Source organism: Protomyctophum bolini (assembly GCF_963924005.1).
Source record: "Protomyctophum bolini genome assembly, chromosome: 1".
NCBI classification, from domain to species: domain Eukaryota; kingdom Metazoa; phylum Chordata; class Actinopteri; order Myctophiformes; family Myctophidae; genus Protomyctophum; species Protomyctophum bolini.
Genome location: NC_137862.1, coordinates 6,419,628 through 6,444,639, shown reverse-complemented (window position 1 = coordinate 6,444,639; position 25,012 = coordinate 6,419,628). Strand labels below are relative to the sequence as shown.

General features: G+C 44.4%; 1 protein-coding gene across 2 annotated transcripts; it reads right to left on the bottom strand.

The window, feature by feature from the left end:
* Positions 1-24,622, bottom strand: crispld2 (cysteine-rich secretory protein LCCL domain containing 2). Of its 2 annotated transcripts, XM_080760507.1 has the most exons (15): positions 24,406-24,622; positions 20,380-20,768; positions 17,071-17,189; positions 13,911-14,043; positions 10,707-10,822; positions 9,664-9,764; positions 7,908-8,105; positions 7,386-7,446; positions 6,995-7,061; positions 6,744-6,874; positions 6,539-6,582; positions 6,343-6,415; positions 5,923-5,998; positions 3,480-3,610; positions 1-714 (listed from the first exon to the last, which is right to left on the bottom strand). In XM_080760507.1, exons 2-15 carry the CDS (start codon positions 20,656-20,658, stop codon positions 663-665), a joined length of 1,581 nt encoding a protein of 526 aa, XP_080616633.1. In that variant the 5' UTR covers positions 20,659-20,768; positions 24,406-24,622; the 3' UTR covers positions 1-662. The 2 variants fall into 2 exon arrangements, with proteins under 2 accessions (XP_080616633.1, XP_080616634.1); XM_080760508.1 differs by lacking the exons at positions 20,380-20,768; positions 24,406-24,622 and adding an exon at positions 20,307-20,348.
* Between the last annotated feature and the right edge of the window lie 390 nt (positions 24,623-25,012).

Below are 25,012 nucleotides of genomic sequence, written 5' to 3'. Positions count from 1 at the left end.
GATCTCAGGTCAGAATGGGTTAAGTAAAACAATTGTGTACTTTTTCCACCACTGCCAGCTCATATACCAAGTTGTGACAGAAACAAACAGACATTGCTGGCAATTATATATAAATTATATACCCTCTCTGCTGGGAACAGATACACAGGAAAAACTGTTACTATAGCCTACCCTATTTTGAAAAACATCTGTTCTGTACACAATGATTAAATACAGTGTGATCAATATACATTCCTGTGTATTAAGATCAATGATTGATTTTGCAATAAGATAACATCAATGTAAACAATTTCTATATAAAACATATATTTAAAACCTATAAAAATGTAAAGACACAGAAGTCAGCACCAGCTGTTCATTGCATCTTAATATAAACACATTCTGCATTCACAGATTAAGTACCCTTAAAAAAATACATCCACATCTGGGAGTTAAAAGCAGAGAAAATAAACAACCAAAAAGGTCCATTAAATAAAATTGCTACTGTTGATTACCTAAAATGAGAACGGGGTCTATCGGTCCAGAGGGGGGACAGAGATGATAGAGACATGTATTTACCGTGGAATCCAACTGTACAGCTGCTCATCAATAGCAGACGACGAGGAGGGGACTCTTTAGATTGGACAAAGTTAAGTTTGAAACCACAGAGGAGTTGTGATGGTTCACTGCCTCACAGCGAAGACACGGAAGGAGCCTCCTTCAGTGTTGCTCTTACTGCAAAGAGAGACAAAATGAACGGGTTATATACTTAGACAACTTCTACACAACACAACAACCACATTTATTTATTCTGTGCCTCTGAAGTCAAAACATGTTGGCATTCCATTCCTTCTTTTAAACTGGGCATTTTGGGAAACATGACTCAAACACTGGCTCACTATGACCATGCTGCAGAAACTGACCTTTCCATCTACCTCTGCTCGAATTTAACTTCATGGTTTTGTTATTAGTTCATTAGCGGAGAGGCCTTGAAGGCCTGCCGTGCTCACTAATGTCAGTATGAGGCCTGCAGTCCTTACTGGTGTCAGATCAGTGGTAATTATCAATGCAGGAAGCACTGACTCAGTATGAGGCCAGTCCTTACTGGTGTCAGATCAGTGGTAATTATCAATGCAGGAAGCACTGACTCAGTATGAGGCCAGTCCTTACTGGTGTTAGATCAGTGGTAATTATCAATGCAGGAAGCACTGACTCAGTATGAGGCCAGTCCTTACTGGTGTTAGATCAGTGGTAATTATCAATGCAGGAAGCACTGACTCAGTATGAGGCCAGTCCTTACTGGTGTCAGATCAGTGGTAATTATCAATGCAGGAAGCACTGACTCAGTTTCCATCCATCGAGTAATTGGATAGGCTGTGATTACTTCCCGTGCAACAGAGGCCAGTCCAAACCAAGGGGCCAGTGAGGCGCTCCAACGTTGAAGCGCTGGGCCCTAGTGGTAAGAGGAAGGACTGCAGGCGGACCCGTGGATTCACGACGAGGACACCCCCCGTGCAGCAGCTGGGCTTTAACATTGAGCGCTCGGTTGCACTTCCGCATTGGACCACCAAAATGTGGTGGTCCAATGCGGAAGTAGACGGTCCTTCCGGGTGCTTCAAAACGCCACTGAGCAACTTCCGCTGACATGAATAGCGGAGGGGGCGGAGCTTCACGCCAGATCAGTCTCTATCCTTTTAATACTCTATGGTCCAAACTGCCCGCGCTGCTGCCCCCTACTAGATGTTGGCATAATTATGCCATGATTTCAACTAGAGCCCGACCGATAATCGGCCGGCCGATATATCGGCCGCCGATATATCGGCCGCCGATATGACCATATATGGGCCTGGCCGATTGGATCGTATCGGTGAATTTCTCGCAGATATACGCGATATGAATTAAAGCATGTTGCTGGTGAAATAGACTACTACTGGTGCAGTGATATGTTTTGCCCAGCAGCTCACTTGACTGAATAAGTTGAAAAAAAGTCTTGAATAAAGACATTGGTTTAAGAAAGCAGCTGTCCTTACTACTGTCACTGTGTCTGTACCATTGCATAATCATATCGGCACAACATCTTTGCACAATTCACACAGAAAAAAGGTCTATTTTCATTCCAGCAAAAAAAATCACTATATCGGTGGCAAATCGGCTATCGGTGATTGTCCCCCTCTATCTTATCGGTTATCGGATCGGCCACACAAATCCATATCGGTCGGGCTCTAATTTCAACTGTATTCAACGAGGAAATAGCCAATCTACAAGCTCCCAACGCAGCGCGTTGCAACGCATTCTGAACTTGTAGGAAACTTATCAAATGAAACATTGTCACCTGTAATGAAATGGCCAAAAATAGTGATGCCATGTTGTAAGTGGCTAAAATGTTGGGTGTAGAATTTGCCTCCGTATTGGGAAATGAGAGCACACAAAGAACTGATATAGTAAATTAACCCATTTTGGGCGGGAACCCCTTTTGGTGTTAGCATTATGTTATGCTTTAGCTATTGAAAAATATCAGATCTACAAGCTCGTAGCGCGCCACTGTAGGTCTGCTATTTTTGAAAAATCGAAGAACGACTGACATAGAAACATAGCTTTTTCAGAAAACTGTCATTTTTTTAATCGGATCTCAGGTCAAAATGGGTTAAAAAATATAATTCATAACGCTTTGTATAATTTATTAATTTTAAATAATAACGTTTTCTTGTCACAGAATCGCAAACGCACACCTGGCCTCGCCTCGTGGCACCCCCAGCGTGTCTCAGCACACTGTTTGGGACCCGATAGCTCAATCCATTCCTAACGCCCTGAGATGGCCTCCGAGTTTCTGCATCAGATTTCAACAGTACTCCAACTGGGATGATTTTGGCCATGCAGCACTTTGCACAGTCCATTGAAATGCTTGGGTAAAGTAAACAAAGAGCCCATGTGTGGCCCGTCCACAGACCAAACCACCCCATTACTCTTATAGCCCTTCGTGCCAAACGTGGACTTGACCAGAAGGCTTTCCGTGCCTTCGCTCTGGCCTACCAGACCACACCACAGACATGAGGGCCATGCTAGAACACTGATGTGCAAGAGAGTGCCATAATGGAGAAAGATAATATAGAGGGAAATTCATCACATTAAAAAAATGACAGTCAAAAGTACACTTCTTACTCGCACAATCTCTGAAATCTATCATTATTGTGGCAAAGATAGTTGCAATACAGGCAGTATTTAATCTATGCTCTGCTTAGATAATCATTATAAAACCAAGACTACTTGTATTACTGGGTTTAAAAGGCAAATAAAGCAGTGCATCATCAGCAAATGAACAAATATGAAACTACCCACCAACACAGTAAAAACATTTTCTCTCAACATCAAATCTCATTGCCAACAATAGCTGATCTAAAAGCTCACTGTGAGCTTCTAAATCAGCTATTCTCACAGAATGTTCACCCCAAAGAAGTGGTATTGGATTGGGTTCATGTGGTTGAAGTTGAGTAGATTCATACCTTTCAGATTGGATTCCATTTTTGTGGACTCCAACATAGTTCTTTCTCTTGTCCAGAGCCAGAACATCCACGAGGCCTCCGTCTGGTTTGATCACCCCAGCGTGGATGGCCGCTCTGCAGATACTGGAGCTCTGAGGGCAGAGGATGGAGAGGAGACCTTGTTAAAATGTGGCAGAAATATACAGCATTTGTATGTATTTGATTAAAATATATATAATAGCCTCATATTGTCCTGCTGGACCTAAGAGTAAAAATCACACCTGTGTGAACTGAGTGGTGCAACTTAACAGTGCAGCACTATCTCTCTCTCTCCGTTTCTGGCACAACAGCGCCCCTACTGGTACTCATAGTCATACTGGTGCTCATAGTCACATAGGTAGGTTAACGTCACATAGGTGAACACATAGGTGAACACGGACATTGCTGTTCCTTGGAGTGGTTGCACCACTCAAAAACAGTTCAGTCGTGCACTGTAGGCTGTGTGTGTGTGTGTGTGTGTGTGTGTGTGTGTGTGTGTGTGTGTGTGTGTGTGTGTGTGTGTGTGTGTGTGTGTGTGTGTGTGTGCGCGCGTGCGTGCAATCTGAGTCAGAGGCCAATCTGAGTCAGGAGCAGCCTTAGTCATTTATAGTCTAAACATATCACTCACCCCACCATCCACACTGTACAGTCAGCTCACCCCACCATCCACACTCACAGCACTCCCTGTCTCAACATAAGCCACCACCGACCCCCCCCCCCCCTCCCATATATCCAGTGAGTACAACTTGCTCAAAGGATGCTTCAATAAGTCAAAGATTCCCCCCCCCCCATCTCCCAATCCATGCAGATGACCAATTTGGAAGAATACCCCACTAGCTGACTTCACCACCCTATGAGCTCACAATGAGAGAGTGGTCAACAGGGCTGGACTGGCCACCGGGCATTTTCCCGGTGGGCCGCGACCGTAGGGGGCCGTCATGATTTTAAAAAACTAAAGGAAAGGTCCGGGCGTGCAGCCATTCTGCCAATGCCATCATGATAATTTCACTGTACCTGTATCAGTGAGTGACAAATAGTGTGTAGTGTGTAGTTGTCTGTTGGTTTGTATCATTTAGGCCTATGTTGTTCTGTAAAAGTGGTGGTATTAGGGCTTGTTTGTTTGTGTGTGCCGCGACGGAGCGGGCGGTAGAGTTTCTGCTATCTGCACGCTGGTTGTGGTGGGCCGGTCTGGGGCGGGCCAAATTCGAAAATGCCCAGGCCGAATTTTTGTCCCAGTCCAGCCCTGGTGGTCAACCTTCCAAGGACCCTGCATGGCCAGCTTGCTGGACCAGCAGCCCAAGCCCGCTGTGTTCTTGTGGAGAGGAGAAAACAATGGAACACATGATAATTGAAGCCTGCTCTCTCCAAAGATTATAAAAGGAGGACTAGTAGTCAGTAGTTCATGCAGTAGACCAGGAGGCAACTGCTTGGCTCAAGGATTTCGCAATCGTTAAATAAATAATCATCCACACCGACTATACAGCTCACCCCACCATCCACAGAAAGAAAATGTCTCCAATGTTTGTCCAACATCCAACTACAGTACTAAAGAATGACACTTCCTAAGGAACTAACATTCCTAAGTACATTTCACACATGAGTGCTAACGTTGCTTGATGATGATGCTGTGAATGTGAGCGTATGACTGTCAATTTTAGGCACTATAGCCCCAAAACATAGCTTGTTGGAGATCTCTGGATGGCTAAGATTTGTGATCAGCTGGACATTATGTATGTCAGCAGGTTCATCTGAGGAAAACGCTGACTCATTCGTAAAATAGCAACCTTGTGTTGATGTGCCAGTTGGTGAATCCCAAAGCTAAGCTTGGTCACTTCTGACCGAGCCAATACACACTGTAACAACTATGTGTGGGTCACTGGCCGGGCGCAGAGCTGTGAGACACACTGAGGCTGGCCTCACCACAGCTCCCATTCCTCACAAAGCCATGCTCACATTGTAGTTCAGAAGACCCCATGGTTTCCTTGCACCACAAAGACTGCATGGTCTCTGCCCAGGCGGTGGCGTAACCGTCTGGGCACCCGACTGGTAATCCAGTCGCAGTGTGCCGCGGGTTCGACTCCCGAGCCCGACACGGCCTTTACTGCATGTCTTCCCCCCATCTCTCTCCCGTTTCCTGTCAGCCTACTGTCTGTCCCTTCAAAAAAACCAATAAAAGGCGTAAGCCGCAAAAACAAAAAAAAAGACTTTCATGGTCTCTTAAGGGCAACACGGGGCATAGACCACTCATCTCTCTAACATAAACCATGCAACAAATCCAAAAACTCAGATCAGAACACCAAGGCCTCTCTGTCTCTGTCTCAGCCTCCCAAAGAGGGGGCTGAACTTCATGACCTCTGCAAGATGACCTGTGCTTGTCGCTACCAATTCAAGGTCTGTTCTGAACTCTCTCACTGAGTCAACTTACACATGTGTAGATGTTGTTCCCAATCACGGGTGACCAATATGAAGGTTGATTCTTGCAGTTGGCAGGACAGAGTACTCTGAGGAAAACATTATAGAACATTAGCATGTTTCATTTTCAGGCACCAGCTTTTAGTCTGCGTAAATATTGTCTGTCATTGACGTTGCATTCCAGCGACCAGGGACCCCCACCCATGAGTCATTGTGGGGGTTGGGGTCCCCAGCTAAATGACTGATACTTAGGAATCGTTACAGGTCTGTATAACTCAGACAGTGTATACACCAAATGGACCCTTCTTCACTTAACACGGAGGATTTGATAGTGTATAATAATGGGTCCCAGAGATTATAAAACAATTATGTCGCACAGGGGTCCTTGAAATGGGAAAGAAGTTTGAGAAACACTGCTGGACATTGAGGTCACCTTGGGCAGCTGGAGGCAGGCTTTTTGAAGGGGCAGATTTCAGCCACTGTGGTGTAGCAGTCCACCGACATTTCTGTCACATAGAGGAGAGAAAAGACATCATCAACACCACAATATTTATGTGAAGGTACTGTACATACAGTTACTGAAGTAATACTGAAGTAATTTTAGGAGAAACAAACGAGGCTTGATTTACCTTCCACCTTGGCCACCACAAAAGCATTGCTAGCTTTATATTTACTGCAAAAGAGAAGAGACATGGATTAAGAAATTACTTATTCTCCGGACATCCGTGATCGCACAAAGCAGAAATAATGTTTGAGTCTCATTGCTGTATTGCAATATGGTTAAAAAAAACAGATTTCAACATATTTGCCGGGAAACAAAGCACAAACATCTACCTGAGAGATTCAACACCGTTTTTTGCAGCTCTGACAAAGAATGGAAACTTTTCCATTCTTGTGATGTCCACTAAACCTCCGTTATTATCGATGGCACCGAAATGTATCGCAGCACGGCAAATACTTGATTGCTGAAACAATCACAAAGAATAGTATTTAATAGTTCATAATTAATTCATTAATGATTAATAGTAATTGAGTGGTGTAAGATGTACTATAATGTAAAATAAATTCATATACAACAGACTTACCACATCATAAAAGAGAGTTCCCCATACCTTCCCCTTCTTATTGAGACAGTTAGCAGGACAGTTATATCTGTAGAGTCAGAGAGGGACTGGCTTTAGACTGAATACACACAGGAATGTAGTAGATAGTCCAACAGATTTGTGGTTCCGTTTTCGATCACGATTTTGGAAAGCACTGTCCATTTTGTCCGAATGAATGCGGAAAAAGCGTGTCACACGACGTGAAAACATCTATAACGACATGGCCAACACCAGGTCGAATGTGGTTAATGATCGGGACACATCGGCTGCATAATTGCTGATATCAATGTTGTCAAAAAAGCCAAATAATGGCTGATATATCAGCCAAACTGCTCTGGATGAACAATCATTGTCAAAAACAACATAGACTGACCTGTTGCAAGTGGCTCCTTTGCACTTATCTCGCACTCTGGTCTCACACTTGATGGTCTGAGCTGTAAGATGAAGAGCAATGAAATGACAGTAGTAGGATTAATGAAAACCAATGCCCGATTGTTGGCACCAATATCGGTTATGGAAAGTCCTAGACAAAAGATCACAGATTTGTTGACCATTATTTTGTCAAAAAACTATTCTATTATCTGTCTTTCCAAATCACCCAAGTCACTGAATGCTCCTTTAACTTATAAGCAAACAAATAAATCATAAGGAGCTCAAATACGTTTTTGATGGACAAGCTCACAACATGTGACGTTGTGACGCTGTGTGAGCCTGTACATCTGCAACATATAAAATACAATAAAATAAATGTCCTCTATAATGACTTGGCCAAAATAGAGGCCCCAGATTGAAAGAGGTTAAAAACCGAGACACTGCATAATGTCCGACAACAACGATATCTTCAAAAAAGTCAAAAAAATGGCTGACATTATCATCCAGGCATTCCTATACATACCCAAGTAGATGTTCCCAGCTGCTGTCTTAGGGTGAGGGGTTCGGGTGGGTTTGGGACCAGAAGGCTTGGTTGGGGTCTTCTTGGGGGCGGAGGGCTTGGGTTTGCTAACGGGCTTGGTGGTGGTGGTAGTACGAGGAGCCACTGGGACCTGGGGCTTCTCCACCTCATTCATGTCCTCCGTCTCTGTGCGCTGAGAGTCTACGGAGAAGAGAAGACACAGTTATATTCTGTCACATTATTCACTGCAAATGCAAATCACCTTTACAACAAAGGCACTGCTAAATAGAGCGTCGCAGTCCCACCCCCTTTCATGACGACGCCAGGCCCAGGAAATGAATCCCAATGCATTTTTCCCATAGACATTTCACAAAGTATTTATTTAAAGACCTTTTAAGCGTCGTACAAAGCCAACTCGAGTCGTGACAAATCATGACAACAAACACAATATTTTGGACCAAACAAATAATTACAAAGAAGTGCCGTTTTTTTCTACTTTCCAATTCTTTGTTTGGCCCAAAACATTGTGCTTATTGTCATGATTGGTCACGACAAGAGTTGTCTTTGTCCGCGGCGTAAACGTCTTTAAATAAATACTTTCAGAAAAGTCTATGAGGAAAATGAACGGGGATTTATTTTCCGGGTCTCTCGAGGGGGCGGGACTGCAACGCTCTATAGGGCTGCATTATGGGCTCTGTGGTCCATGTGCATATCTTATGTAGTCCAGGGTTTCCAGGAGGTGGCATACATACCAATTCCTCTTCTGGTTCAGTGTTAAATGTCAATATGGCTTTGTTTGATTGGCTCAGCAGCAAATTTGAACGGGAAACGCACCTTTATTTGTGTTTCCCGTTCAAATCTGCTGCCGAGCCAATCAGATGAAGCTATGGGACTATACAGTTATGCACATGCCTATTCTATTGATTACCTTTTTGAATAATTGAGAAGCACAATTGTTATATTTTTGTTTTCTTTTTTACATTTATGAATATAAAAATAATATTGTCTGATTTACCACTATTAGAATAGAGCACCGAAGTCTGATGTCACTTTCAGTAGAGGGCGTCAGTCCCCAGGTTCATGTATTTGTTTAGTTGCATTGAAATCCCCATTGAGGCGATTTTATATCGCCTCAGATAACAACTGTGTTTGAAAAATAAACATGTCACCCCGGCCGCTTCACTCATATGGATATGAAGAATCAACTGACTGAGAGAAAACGCTAATGTTACTGCTGCTGAATTAGTTAGATTTTCGCTAGAAGCAGACTGTATCATATATGAGTGACTGACTGTTGCAAACGATACAGAGACACCTCCCTAACAATAACGCCGAGACAGCTTGTTTATTTTTGGACCACAACGCTTATAGTAGACGATATTAAGATCACCCCATGTTATTCTCCATAGAGAAATTACTTCCGCGAACCAGGGGAATCGTCGGGATGAGTGAGTTACGTCAGGACTTCGGTGCTCTATTAAGACCTATTTTATACTGATAACCGATTATAGGACCACAGTTTTTGTGTTATCCTTTTAGCATTGCCTGCGTAATTGTTCTCGCTGCCTGTACTGCTGTGTTAATAGATATGTGTGTAAATGTTATTATATATTATTTATATAATAACATGCCCAAGTTGTTTCCCCCAAAATCAATTACTGTATTACAATCTTTATACAGATTGAATCAATTATCTCAATTAACTGGTGTACTCCTATAGTGCTAAATGCCACTGTGTGTATCTTTGCATATATCTCACCCTTGTAGCAGAGATTAGCCCGGCAGCCTCCTCCATAGCTGGGAGGGCACTGGGAGCATGGGCGGCCATGTTGGTATGGGGCCTCACCTATCCAGTTGCCCCTGGAGAAGTTCACAACAAACAGCTTGACCGGGTGGAAATTACCGCAGTGTCACTGGGCTCATTGTTTTGAGCACTGTTTTCATTATCATCGTCACTTCTAGACTTTCACTCTCACAAGCTAATAAAAACAATCCATGCTGTCTCTCCTGGCAATTAAAACTTCAAGAGCTGTCTAGAAAGCCAGCGACCGTTCTTTGCCCTTCTGTCATTGTTTTCTTCCCCTTCATTATTTTTCTATTCTGTCTTGGTGAGGAATGTTAATGGCCTCAATATGTCATACATACTTCTTAGACAAACACTTAAAACAATAGCGTTGGACAGCAACAGCAAGCCATCACCACATATCCCTAGCAGTGCTACAGTATATTACGTAGGAACACACACTTTAGCATCATGCCAAATACTACTGTAAGCATAGAGAATGTAAACACTCAAGAGGCTTTGCACACTCAAGTGTCTTAACAGTGGCGGACAAAGTACTCGACCCAAGTACTTGAGTCAAAGTATAGAATATTCCTGGTCAAATATTACTCAACTGCAAGTGAAAGTTGCTACGTATGTCAATTTGTAATTGAGCTAAAGTACTGTAATCTTTTTTGAAAAGTATTCAAAAGTAAAAAAATAATAAAAATAAATCAATAATGAAAAAAGCAGATTTACAAACTCACAACCCGTCACTTAGCTATTTTGTATTTTCACTATATTTGAAATGTAGCTTGGAGATAGAGTGGTTAATTTATTTTCCCTTCTTAGAAATGTAGAGGGGTTAAAAGTATCACACGTATCCCAAAAATTAAAATACTTAGAGTAAAGTAAAGAATAAGATACTCAAAAATGTTTACTAAAAAGTAATACACATATACTCAAGTACTTAATACTGTCCACCACTCTGTTGCTGTGTATTGATGTTGATCATGGAAAAAGAGGAATATTGATCGTACTTGGGGGAGTAGTTGCACACAAGGTAAATGGCGTTCTCCCAGACATCTCCCCAGACGCTCATCCTTGGACACGCGTGCACAGCACAGCCCACACGACTAGTGGTCGCCCACACCAACTGTGAGACAAAGGAGACAACGGAAAGGAAAAGACAAAGTTTAGCCTTTCACACAGAACAGTTGCCACGGTAACGTTATAGTCCTGCAAACATGAGAGAAAGTTCATAGCCGGAGCAGAGCCTTTTATACTGCCCCAGCGACTGTCAACCTGTGGGCTCTGGTGAGCTGTGAGGATATTGAAAGTGGACCCCAAATTATTGACAATATAGAGTGACCACCAGCTAGATGAGAGCTGTGTAGAACGGGACAAACTCTAGGTCTGAGGGCCCAAACCTCTAGTAAGTTCATTTGACTCCGAGTGTACAAATGGAATCAATCATTTGTACACTTTGAGTTAAAAATGTACACTAAGGACTTTACTGTGTAACCCGAGATGCACACTGAGACACAGACACACACGCACACACACACACACACACACACACACACACACACACACACACACACACACACACACACACACACACACACACACACACACACACACACACACACACACACACACACACACACACACACACACACACACACACACACACACACACACACACACACACACACACACACACACACACACACACACACACACACACGGCTTTCTCTGTGAGAGGGAGTGATTATTCTCATCATCCAGAGTGGAAAAGGAAATACATGTCACAATATGTTTGATTAAATAAGAGGAGATCTGGACAGATCCAACTTTTCTTCTGTTGAAAAACAAATATTAAAAATGAACCTGCTCCATGGTTAAACCATTTTGGGGCGGGAACCCCTTTTGGTATTGAAAAATAGTAGATCTACAAGCTCATAGCGCGCCACTCAGTGGCGCGCTATGAGCTTGTAGATCTGCTATTTTTGAAAAATCGAAGAAACGACTGACATAGAAACATAGCTTTTTCAGAAAACTGTCAGGATGTATAGAAGACATTTTTAAGAATCTGATCTCAGGTCAAAATGGGTTCACCTACAGAGGGGAAGGGGGCGGTTCAAGTCCAGCATGGATAACAGTATATGAACAAAGTGCCCTTCAGCAAGGCAGCGCTACAGTACGAGACAGCCGATCTTCTCTCCACATTGTATCACGTTGTCTATATGAGCCCTGCCCTGTGTGTGCATAGTGCATACATACCATGTGATTGTCAAACTAATGTTTTTTTTATAATCCAATGGGGATTCATCTTCATTATGGTATAGCACTACTGAGGAATAATATTATGCCGCTTCACGATACTCTTAAACTATCATAATCATCATCTTCTCCATATCCATAATTATCTTGGGATAACGTCTATCCATTTCCTGGGACAGTGACATGAGTCGGAGCAGTGAGTCAGCACATGCACTGCGAGCATTAAGGGTGGTTAAAACAACAACATTACGCTTCAGTAAGAGAGTAAGAGCTCTCGATGTCTATCCCGGTTCCAAGTAGTAGTTAGGGCATCTAGGAAGCAGGGCTCACCGACACAGGAGTATTCCCAGGAGATGAAAGACGTAGTAAGACAAGGTGAGCATTTCAGATTTGGCAATGTTTCCTGTATTTCTTGTCTTCAAAGGAGTCCAGGTCAAGCAATGAATAACTGGCATGGCTAACTGTTACCACATGCCAGCGATGTGGTTTGACAGTCGAGACAGATGGGGGGATCCAGGCTGTTTTCAAAAACCTATCCCAGACCCAGACAAAGTGAAAGCAAAACCTGGTTTCTTTTCTTCCAAAAAAAACTGTACATTTAAGTGTATTTTCTGTGGGCATCTCATTCATTACAAATACAGAATTTGACTTTTTCACTGCCCACATGGATTTTCTCTTATACTCATCTGCCTCCTTTCCAAAATGCTGTTAGTAAAAACAGCTTCACTATACAACAATGCCGCTGTAACGAAGACATTAGCAAATAAATTGTTGTTGTCGATTACATTACATCATAAAGAAGTTCCACGTTCTCTTGATAATACTTTCTATGGTTTTTTGAGTTGCATTCACATCAGGCTCGGTAAGATGAATCTTTGGAGCGAGATGCATTTCGCCGATGCAACGGGAGGTAAACAGTATGGCCAGTCTACTCCGCCCCGGCCGTTTTCCAGAGAAGCTTTGCCGTTTACAATGAGAAACTGGAAATAGGACAGGCAAAATATCCTCGCACGTTTTTAACCACATCGGTTGGTCTGGAGGAGTCATGTAGACAAAGACAAATGAAAAATGTGGAAAAGTGCCAAAAATCATGGCACTGCGTCTTGAAGTCTACAGGGAGAGCCAGCAAATTGTCCCTGTGTGTCTGTTTTTCCCATGGATCATCTCTGGTCCTTTCTGTTCCTCTCCCACTGCTGTCATCCCACCCTGGCCTTTCCGTGCGCTCTACACGTTATTATTTCCATGTCTGCGTTTCAACTCTCCTGTCCCTTAAAACCACAAGATGCTCCAATGACCCAGTTTTGCTCAGAGAAACAAATCACAAACACAAAAGCTGCTCAACTCAACTCACATGTAATGAATAAACATCTGTGAGTTGAAAATTATATATATATATATATATATATATTTCAACTTTATTCTATAAACACAAATCAAATTGAAATGCAGATCAAATTAGACCTGCATAGAAGCCAACTCTGATCTTCTTTCCCTTTGATGCAGTCAGATGTACAACTACGCACGGCACCTACGTAGGCTTAGTGGGTAAAGTGTTCCGTCCAGGAGGTCCTCAGCGTGATCTCACCTGGGTCACTGGGTGTAATGCGTGCACATGGGTCCTGATTAACGTGGTCTCACCTGGGTGTAATGCGTGCACATGGGTCCTGATTAACGTGGTCTCACCTGGGTGTAATGCGTGCACATGGCTCACCTGGGTGTAATGCGTGCACATGGCTCACCTGGGTGTAATGCGTGCACATGGCTCACCTGGGTGTAATGCGTGCACATGGCTCACCTGGGTGTAATGCGTGCACATGGCTCACCTGGGTGTAATGCGTGCACATGGGTCCTGATTAACGTGGTCTCACCTGGGTGTAATGCGTGCACATGGGTCCTGATTAACGTGGTCTCACCTGGGTGTAATGCGTGCACATGGGTCCTGATTAACGTGGTCTCACCTGGGTGTAATGCGTGCACATGGGTCCTGAGCAGCGGTCTGGACACCAGGGGTTGCACTCCTGAGGGTAGGGATACGTGTAATCTTTCACTTCGTCATACCAGGCCTGGACATGGTAGGATGGGGAGCGATACCTGAAGCACGTGGGCACACACAGAGACAAGCACACACACACACACACACACACACACACACACACACACACACACACACACACACACACACACACACACACCTTAGGACAGCGATTTTATTTTACTTTTTGGGCATTATATATATATATATATATATATATATAACAATGTCTATTTTCTGAAATTCTACTATACTATACAAGTATAGTAGTACAAGTACACACAGAGAGACTGTGTGTGTGGGCCGGCCCCCACCCTTCCCTCAAACATCCAGTGATTAGTTTGGTTTTGACCTCTGACCTGGCACACATGTAGTCCTGTAAGGAGTGGTGTAAAGAAACTACTGTATATTTACTCTTAAAGTACTGTAATCAAGTACAATTTGAGGTACCGTACTTTCTTGAGTATTTCCAATTCTTGATACTGTATACTTCTATTCCACTACATTTCAGAGGCAAACATTGTACTCTTTTATACTTTCAACACTACTTAGTAAATTAACAAATCTACCTTACTTTTTTTTATCTACCCATTTTGGTGTTACGTTATGCTTTAGCCATTTAAAAATAGCAGATCTACAAGCTCATAGCGCGCTACGAGCTTGTAGGTCTGCTATTTTTGAAAAATCGAAGAGCGACTGTCATCGAAGAATTTAAAAAAATCTGATCTCAGGTCAGAATGAAAACTGTCAGGATGTAGAAGACATTTTTTTTTATCTGATCTCAGGTCAGAATGGGTTAAATACTTCTTCTACCACTGCCTGTAAAATTATCCCGTCCATAACAGGGGGAATTGGAATAACTCAGGCGAGAGGAGGGGAAAAAAAACCCAAAAACTAAACATGGCAACACAGCCTGACAAATCAATCGCAGCCTTTATTGTAAACATCTCTTTTTACGGTATTGAAAAGTGCTGAGCTCATAAATGGACCGGGCCAGGACACAGTGCACGGGGCGGAAACAAAAACACTGGTTCATGTGGAGGCTGCTGCCGTTTGGGCTGATTTATTACTGAGTTGCACAGCAATCCGTTCGCTCGCAAAACACATGTGACAGTGTGTGAGCTTCTAGATCTGATATATAAACACATGATGTGACAGTGTGTGAGCTTCTAGATCTGGTATATAAACACATGTGACAGTGTGTGAGCTTCTAGATCTGGTATATAAACACATGTGACAGTGTGTGAGCTTCTAGATCTGATATATAAACACATGATGTGACAGTGTGTGAGCTTCTAGATCTGGTATATAAACACATGTGACAGTGTGTGAGCTTCTAGATCTGATATATAAACACATGTGACAGTGTGTGAGCTTCTAGATCTGGTATATAAACACATGTGACAGTGTGTGAGCTTCTAGATCTGATATATAAACACATGTGACAGTGTGTGAGCTTCTAGATCTGATATATAAACACATGTGACAGTGTGTGAGCTTCTAGATCTGATATATAAACACATGTGACAGTGTGTGAGCTTCTAGATCTGATATATAAACACATGTGACAGTGTGTGAGCTTCTAGATCTGGGAACAAGGAGTGTTGTGAGGAGGGAGGGAGCAAGGAGTGTTGTGAGGAGGGAGGGAGCAAGGAAGGAGTGTTGTGAAAATGACAGAAGATTCCTGGAATTACACCCATTGAGATAAGGTTAAAAACAAACACCTACACATAAAGCACCGATCTTGACTAACTTTAACATAGTACACACTCACACATAACAGAGACAGAGTTGAACATAATATGCTAGCTTAGTCACTAGTGGTCCGGGAGGGGGTTGTTCCAGGGGGTCCCCAGCTAAATGATGGAGATTTTAGTCAATTAGGCTAGAGTCACAATGTAAATTAATTGTAATTTTGATGGTTTGCCTGTTATCTCTCCTATGATACCACATCAATACAGGCTAGCATGGAATTGTGGACAAAATCGTATCCAACGATAACTAAATATAGCCAGGCTAAATCTCATCAAATGGTGGTCATCAAAAGGGTTGAAAAGAAACCACTGTGTTAGCTACACCTGCCCCAGTGCACAGCGAGGTTCTGTCCAATAGACACTCACCTGCCCCAGTGCACAGCCAGATTCTGTCCAATAGACACTCACCTGCCCCAGTGCACAGCGAGGTTCTGTCCAATAGACACTCACCTGCCCCAGTGCACAGCCAGATTCTGTCCAATAGACACTCACCTGCCCCAGTGCACAGCAAGGTTCTGTCCAATAGACACTCACCTGCCCCAGTGCACAGCAAGGTTCTGTCCAATAGACACTCACCTGCCCCAGTGCACAGCAAGGTTCTGTCCAATAGACACTCACCTGCCCCAGTGCACAGCAAGGTTCTGTCCAATAGACACTCACCTGCCCCAGTGCACAGCAAGGTTCTGTCCAATAGACACTCACCTGCCCCAGTGCACAGCAAGGTTCTGTCCAATAGACACTCACCTGCCCCAGTGCACAGCAAGGTTCTGTCCAATAGACACTCACCTGCCCCAGTGCACAGCAAGGTTCTGTCCAATAGACACTCACCTGCCCCAGTGCACAGCAAGGTTCTGTCCAATAGACACTCACCTGCCCCAGTGCACAGCGAGGTTCTGTCCAATAGACACTCACCTGCCCCAGTGCACAGCCAGATTCTGTCCAATAGACACTCACCTGCCCCAGTGCACAGCAAGGTTCTGTCCAATAGACACTCACCTGCCCCAGTGCACAGCAAGGTTCTGTCCAATAGACACTCACCTGCCCCAGTGCACAGCGACATTCTGTCCAATAGACACTCACCTGCCCCAGTGCACAGCAATGTTCTGTCCAATAGACACTCACCTGCCCCAGTGCACAGCGAGGTTCTGTCCAATAGACACTCACCTGCCCCAGTGCACAGCGAGGTTCTGTCCAATAGACACTCACCTGCCCCAGTGCACAGCGAGGTTCTGTCCAATAGACACTCACCTGCCCCAGTGCACAGCGAGGTTCTGTCCAATAGACACTCACCTGCCCCAGTGCACAGCCAGATTCTGTCCAATAGACACTCACCTTCCCCAGTGCACAGCCAGGTTCTGTCCAATAGACATGAGCAGATCCTGAGGTCCATGCTCCCACTGGCACTGTTCTGCCCAGTGAGTCGCTGACGTTTCCAACTCATCATCCCACACCTGTGTGGAAACAAAAGTTAAAAGTTAAAATATGGAGATAACCTCCCCAGCAAAAAAACAAAATATTACTTTAACATTTGACACGACAGACCTCAGATACACTTTTATAGAAGTGGCTATATTCACCTGTCATTGGTGGAATGTATCCACCGGCTATATACACACACGCACGCACGCACGCACGCATGCACGCACGCACGCACGCACGCACGCACGCACGCACGCACGCACGCACGCACGCATGCACGCACGCACGCATGCACGCACGCATGCACGCACGCACGCACACACACAGTACACTGTCCCACTATACTGTACTTGTTCAGACTCACTAACTACCTAAACCGCAACCTGTTCAAGGCCTCTATAGCCCTGCCTTCCTTCAGAAGGAGCTGGATGGATACAAGTAAAACATTAACTTTTTCTTCTTCTTTTTCTTCTTTTTTCCCCCCGCCCAGCCCGGTACATCTGAGCGGAGCAGCTGGCGCCTGGCCCTGGTCCTGGTCCTGGCCCTGGTCCACTACAAATCCTCAGCAATCACAGCTGAATTATCCACATTTCCTGAGCGGTTTGCTTTATAGCGGACGGTGGAAAGCAGGGTGGAGCACGAGGAGATGACACCCCACTGTTGCCACGCAGGGATTGGAAGGAGCAGGGGTATATTATATATCCCATTCTGACCTGAGATCAGATTCATACGAGGTTTCCACTGGACAACACACTGGTCTGATTAACCCATTCTGACCTGAGATCAGATTCTATAAAAATGTCAGTCGTTCTTCGATTTTTCAAAAATAGCAGACCTACAAGCTCGTAGCGCGCCACTCGGTGGCGCGCTATGAGCTTGTAGATCTGCTATTTTTCAATAGCTAAAGCATAACATGATGATAACACCAGAATGGGTTCCCGGTCAGAATGGGATATATATAGGGCTGTTATTGAACAAATGCTCAATAGGCTAGCAAAGATTAATATCAGAATACAGAGCTTTAACATTTTAACAAACAAAAACAAAAAAAAATACCAAAAGAAATCACTGTAAAGAATCGACCCTCGCATACGCATTTTCCGAGTCAATGGAAGACTCCATATTTTGTCTCTGCATGCCGACCCGCAACTCAGTAAATTTCCAGCCGCTTGGTGGTCGCTAAAACTCACACTCACACACATGTAAACATAAAGCAACACACACAGACACACACACACACACACACACACACACACACACACACACACACACACACACACACACACACACACACATCTCCCTGAACCCAGGTTGCATGTGAAGTCCTGTCCTGTTCCAGAGGCTTGCGGAAAAGCACTAGGCAGGGAGGGTGAGACTTCACATCCCTGCAGCCCGACCACACTGCAGGAACACGTACAGGCCGGTCACTACACTGCCCGTACTATGCCTGCACTGCACAGTGTTGAATGTTGATTTATCCATCCGTAACTCTGAGAGTATAGTGCACAAATCATGGAACCAAACGGGTCATTTGGTTACATTTTAGTTGCGTTCGGGGCAGAAAACTTCTTGTCGTCACAAGTCCAATAGTTTTTTTGGACATGCCAGGGATTCCACCCTGACAGTGACAATGTGTCTCAGAGTTACATGAACACTGTGTGTTAATTAACCACATGATCACAGACCCTGTCCACACTTACCACATCACCACATGCTATAAACACATTGGTCCCTCTCTTAATAACCCTGAGTGATGTCTGGAAACAATAGGCTTTCCATGTCCCTCATCTCAACAATAACACCCTTTCCCCCACTCCAAGTCATTAATGCTCCAAACAGCAGCAGAGATGTTTCCCTCTTTCTAGCCTTAATCTCCCACTGTCCTCCTGTGAACCAACCTCACCCTGATCCTACACATTTCTTGCCTTCGTCTCCAGGGTATTTTGCAGGTAGCCAGGGGTCAATGTTGTTATCCTCCTCTTCTGAAACCAAGCATGTAGCGCTCAACTTAAGGGGACTGCCAAGAAGGATATTAGGCTTCTTCTGGGCATCAGGCAGGGTTACTTTGTCTACTTTGTCTTAGTTTCAGCACACAGGAAAATGATCTGGATGAGCCCCCCAATATCATGGACATTAAGGCAGGGTTTACTCTAACACCCTTTCCCCGCACAACAATCATTATGGAGATTGAAAAGGAGATCCTGCTTCAAACAGCAGGAGAATATTCCATCTTCTAGCCTTAATCTCCCTCTCTGTCCTCCTGTGAACCAGCCTCACCGCGATCCTTATCCTACCCCCTTTTCTCCCTTCGTCTCACGGATATTGTAATTTGTTACAGTTGTTTTTTTTCTGCAGGTAGGCTCGGGTCAGCATTATTATCCTGCTTGTAAAAGGGCCGCCCAGCAGGCTGGCAACAGCTTGCTGTCATGATATCATCTTTTCCAGCGTAGAAAAGAAAGACAGAGAAAGGGCTGTTTTTAAACACTTACTGTAACTCTAATTTAGCGCAAAATGCATGCCGACACGTCCAAATACGCAAACGATGACCTGAGACTCTGAACAAATAATCAAGAAGCCATTCTCAAGAAGAAAGAAAAAAATAACCCCAGTCTTTCCAGTCTCTCTCTCTCTCTCTCTCTCTCTCTCTCTCTCTCCACTAGTACTACAGTATACTAGCCAATAAATGCAGTAACACCTGACTCATTTTCAACCCATCTTCATATGGTCGTCAATAACGCTCTTTAGTCATTACAAGATGGCACAATTTCTGTCTACTCACTCGTTAGGCAGGTTTGATATTTAAAAACAAGATTTCTAACCTTTTGTTAAGTAAAATGGCATCTATTTTGCCAATTGTGCTAATTTTCCAGGAAGAGAAAGACTGCATAGTTTGTCTTGTCTCCCTCAATGATGTCACTGGTATAGGCAGGTTTCTGAACCGTCCACCTCTGAGACAGAGTGAGTAGATGGAAATTGTGCCACCTTATAACGAACATTAGTGATGAAAATGTTATGTTATCTTTATTTTCTATTGGTTATTGACTGATTATTACTCTTAATAAAAACAAAAATAAAATAAAAAACAATGACTTTGAAGAAGAAAGCGATCATTTTACTTTCATGACTAAACAGGACTGGCGGGGTCTTACCATGTGCTCCATGTTGGAGGCTTTGGGGTAGACCTCTCCCCTCAGCTTATTGTGTGATGGAGTAAGGTCTTACCATGTGCTCCATGTTGGAGGCTTTGGGGTAGACCTCTCCCCTCAGCTTGTTGTGCAACTGGAGGATCTCCTCGCGGTCCGACCATCGGATGGCCCGTCGGCCTCGGCCGCCTCCCGTCGTGTTTCCGCGCTCCGTTTCCTCCTCGTAGCGGCTCAGCAGCTGTCGCAGAACCTTGGAGTCGGGCAGGAAGAGGGCAGCCGCGTCTCTGGCACACAGCAGGACGGCCAGGGAGAAGGAGAAGACAACCAGCCAGACCAGGGGCAGGGCGGACGTGGTCATCTCTACTCGGTAGATGGTTTTTATTTATGGCTGTCTGTTCAGGTCGTCTGGTCCGGGTCCTCTCTGGTCTGAGCAGGGCGTAGTGGGACTGTCGAGGCTCCTCCTGAGGGCTGTAGGAAGGAAACACCATGAGACCAATACACAATACAGTCCTGAGGTTTAATTCAACTCTGTGAGTACAATATACAATTTTGGCCTTTAGCAGATGTCCTTATCTAGAGCCAAGCCCGCCACCGAGACCCCTTTTCCACCCGTTGGTTTCCAGTTCTTTTTGGTTCTTAGTCCATGAAATGTTCTATGAGCAGGGCCTGGCTGTAAACAAGTTCTTGAGCTTAGTCCAGTTACCCTGGGTAAACATAGTACCTTTCCTTTCCTTTATGTCTCACTGACAGCTGTTTGATTGTGCTGCGCTCGTTGCATATTCCTGTGTTGGCTTTGTGATGATTGGGGGGATTAACTGGGATCGACTACTTGAGTCTTGAGATACAAGATGATGTGTGTTGATGTTGCATTTGCCATTGTTATTATTATGACTGAGTTTGAAAGTAAAGAAGAGTTGTGTTTAAGCTGTGTCATGGTCCACTGATTGACAAACACAATACAACCATACCTACTACCTATATTAGATTGTTATCACCATGAAACTTCCCCAGTTGATTACTTACACGAAGACAATTATTTATTGTGTTACAAATTTCCTGAATGCAATTCCGATGACGTTTTAGGCCCAAAATGGGCGGAGACCGCCACTTTTCCAACCCGGAAGAAGGGGTGAAAAGGGACTAATGCGCTGGGTGAGCAACTCCATGCAAGTGGATGGGAGGGGAATTCCGGTGCCATCTCTATTATATATAACTCTATGTGTAGAGTGACTTACGTGTTGATTTAGCCATAGTCTCTCCAGTCGCTACGGGTTGGATATACAAGATGGATATACCCAAACAAACTATTCCAAGAAGTACTTGAAGAAACGTGTCGAATTCATACGCTGCACCAAGTCAAGTCCCTTCCTTGATCACAGGGAATTCCTGCCTGATGACTACAAACCAGCGACCACAACATGACGTAAGTTGTACCATCCAGCTCCCGACCGGGTCATGGTATGTGTCCCAGACTCCCAGCCCAGGCTATAGGAGACATTAAATCAAGGGAGGAATTAGGATTGTGGGCCTTAGGCAGGGTTACTCTGTCGGCTACATGAGCACCGTGATGAAGAGCTTACTCCCAATGATGGAACATTGTAATCAATTTGAATGAAATACAGTAACTTTATCATGGTTGTCATGGTCGTCATGCTCTTGTAGCCGGCAGAGTTGGGTGCATTCCGATATAGGCAAACTACAAATCATGGGGGCGAGTGAGTGAGTGTGCATTTCCGAACGCACCCTACAGAACATCCTAATGATGCACAGCATGACTGCACTGCCATGATCTAAACACACTGCCATGATCTAAACACACTGCCATGATCTAAACATCTATGACTTTTGCCTTTTCTTGACTTCCACCATTAAACATCTGGCGCAAGCCCTGGTCTCTCTGTAGTCGAATACTGTGCCCCAGCCTAGAGTCCATGCCCACGTCTCCAATACTGTGCCCCAGCCTGGAGTCCATGCCCACGTCTCCAATACTGTGCCCCAGCCTGGAGTCCATGCCCACGTCTCCAATACTGTGCCCCAGCCTAGAGTCCATGCCCACGTCTCCAATACTGTGCCCCAGCCTGGAGTCCATGCCCACGTCTCCAATACTGTGCCCCAGCCTGGAGTCCATGCCCACGTCTCCAATACTGTGCCCCAGCCTAGAGTCCATGCCCACGTCTCCAATACTGTGCCCCAGCCTGGAGTCCATGCCCACGTCTCCAATACTGTGCCGCAGCCTAGAGTCCATGCCCACAGTGCCCCAGCCTGGAGTCCATGCCCACGGTGCCCCAGCCTGGAGTCCATGCCCACGTCACGAAGGTTGACGCTGCCATTACGTTTCCTCTGCATCGTAACTACTAACTGGCTACCTGCCAATCCAGTGGGAATCGCCCCAGCCGCTACGAGGCTGCTACTCTCCCTCTCCCTGGCAAGGAAAGCCCCAGAAACATGACTGGCACATCCTGCATGAAACTAGAACTGCACTGCAGTGCCTCCAAGTAGATTCAAGTACAAATTAAGTATTTGTATTATTAATGTCGTTGGTCATATAGACCTGAATAATTTGTGCCAGGGAGGGGATACCCAAAAGAGAATATCCGTGTTGTTAAAAAATCTTCAGAATTCAACATTTTACAGCAGATCTACAATCTCTATATACAAATTGCGAGCTTCTTCTAGGTGAGTAGCTAAATGTATAAAATAGGGTTAAAGTGGTTATATTGATGCTATATTTTGCTGCATGGGGATCCTCTGGAACCTCTTCAAAGACCCTTGGAGGGTCCCCGGACCCCAATTTGATCACCACTGTGGACTAGATCCACACAGACAGTCGCTCTACCCTTGAATCCCTCCACCTCGCTGGATGAAAAGGCAGCTTGAGGTTTGGCTCCGGGGACTGTGTCAACACAAGCTGCTGTCAGAGCGCCAGCCCGGGCATAGAGACCCAGCAGCACCACCCTTCTCCCAGCGCGGTGCCCCCCCTTTCACACCAGACCTCTACCAGCTTTTATTTCTGGCCCGGCTTCTCATTGCTCTCATGAATTTTATAAGAGAGTGACAGACATAGTAACGCACACGCACACGCACACATTGCAAACATAACCCATCTCTGCAGAGGGGTATAATCTATCTATCACATCAAATGGATGATACAGAGCCAAGGCGCTACTCTGCCAAAAGAAAAGCACCAAAGGGTGGAATGCAAACATAACCTGGATCGTGAAATATGTCCTCTGATAGGCCTATATCTGACATTTCCATAATGTTCAAATCAGTGGTGCAGGTCAAAGCCCCAGGGTTCCTTGGGCATTCAAATGGAGTTATGGCGGTCATTGAGAATCAATGAATCAATGTCAAATGAATAAAGATGTCTAAAAAGGCATGACTGGTTGGTTGACAGATGATCCCACATCTTCCAGTAACGTAACCCCAGTTTAAATGGAACACTTACTTCTATGTTCAAAAGAGGAAATGCAAGTTTATCGAACTGTTAAAGCTGTATAAAGCACTTAAACTCATTCATAATAATCCATCTCTTGTTCAGGAGATACAGCGCATTTTACAGAGCTTATAAGCTCAAAATGACAAAATCTTGTCAAAATACTCTTGTAGTGTGTCCCATACACTACAAGAGTATTTTGACAAGATTTTGGAAAACAATAATTCAATATTACATTCTGACACCAGAATTGATATTTAGTCTTTTAAAAATCCTTCCAAAATGTCAAAACTCTTGTATAGGCTGCATGGGAAGCTTTAGCATATAGGCTCTGCCTGTTATATCATATCTTCTTACCAGTACATGACTGTAGCCTACTCCTGTATATTTTGTCATGACAGATGACCGTCTACCTCACCCAGACACCCAAAGTGATGTACACAACAGCATAGCAAGACCTGCATGTGTGCAGTGGCACGGTGGCACAATCCTACACCGCTGATTGTGCTATACTAACTAAATCATTGATTCATGTATACAATATAGTAACCTTCTAGAATCTAGCCTATACAAAGTGCGAGTAAATATTGAACACAGAACATTCTGAATTATATACCCTAGTACTGTAGGCCTATCGCCAGTTTCAATATCATCTTCGTTCCGTCTTACCTATATCTTAGCCGTGCAATAATCCAGTGCACCAGTTTATGTTCCTTATAGAGAGGCTCTGCTTTGGTGTGTGGAGGAGCTGTGTGTTGGCGGTGGTCCCGGAGCGCTGACTGAGACAAACTTCAACTTCTGACTTCGCATCGGCTCCACAGTGCCTTATATAGAGACGGGAGACCCCTACAGCACTGTTTATCAACGTCTGGTCCGGGGACCACCGCTGGTCAAGGCTAGGGTGGGCAAAAATCTCCGATTCTCCTTTTTTTTTACTCCCCCGCGTTTGCTTTGCCTGCCGTCCCAGAGGAGGCTATGTTCATAATGTTCCTGGCAATCGTCACGGACAAGTGATGTCGAAGGGAAGGAAAACGCTAGGAATGTAGTTCAAACTGCAATGTTGCTGCAACGCTGGGGTGGTGGGTTTCCTTCTTTGAATCTAATGTTTGGCAAACATTGTTAGTCTAGTCCAGTGTTTCTTAAACAGAGTTTGGGGACCCCAATGTGTGTTGTTGTTAAATTAAAATAGGCCTATATATAAATGTTACAAAAATAATGATGTTGTGAAAGCCGACGTACAAAATAAGGTTGAAGTGCAGTGTTAAACTGATTTTTG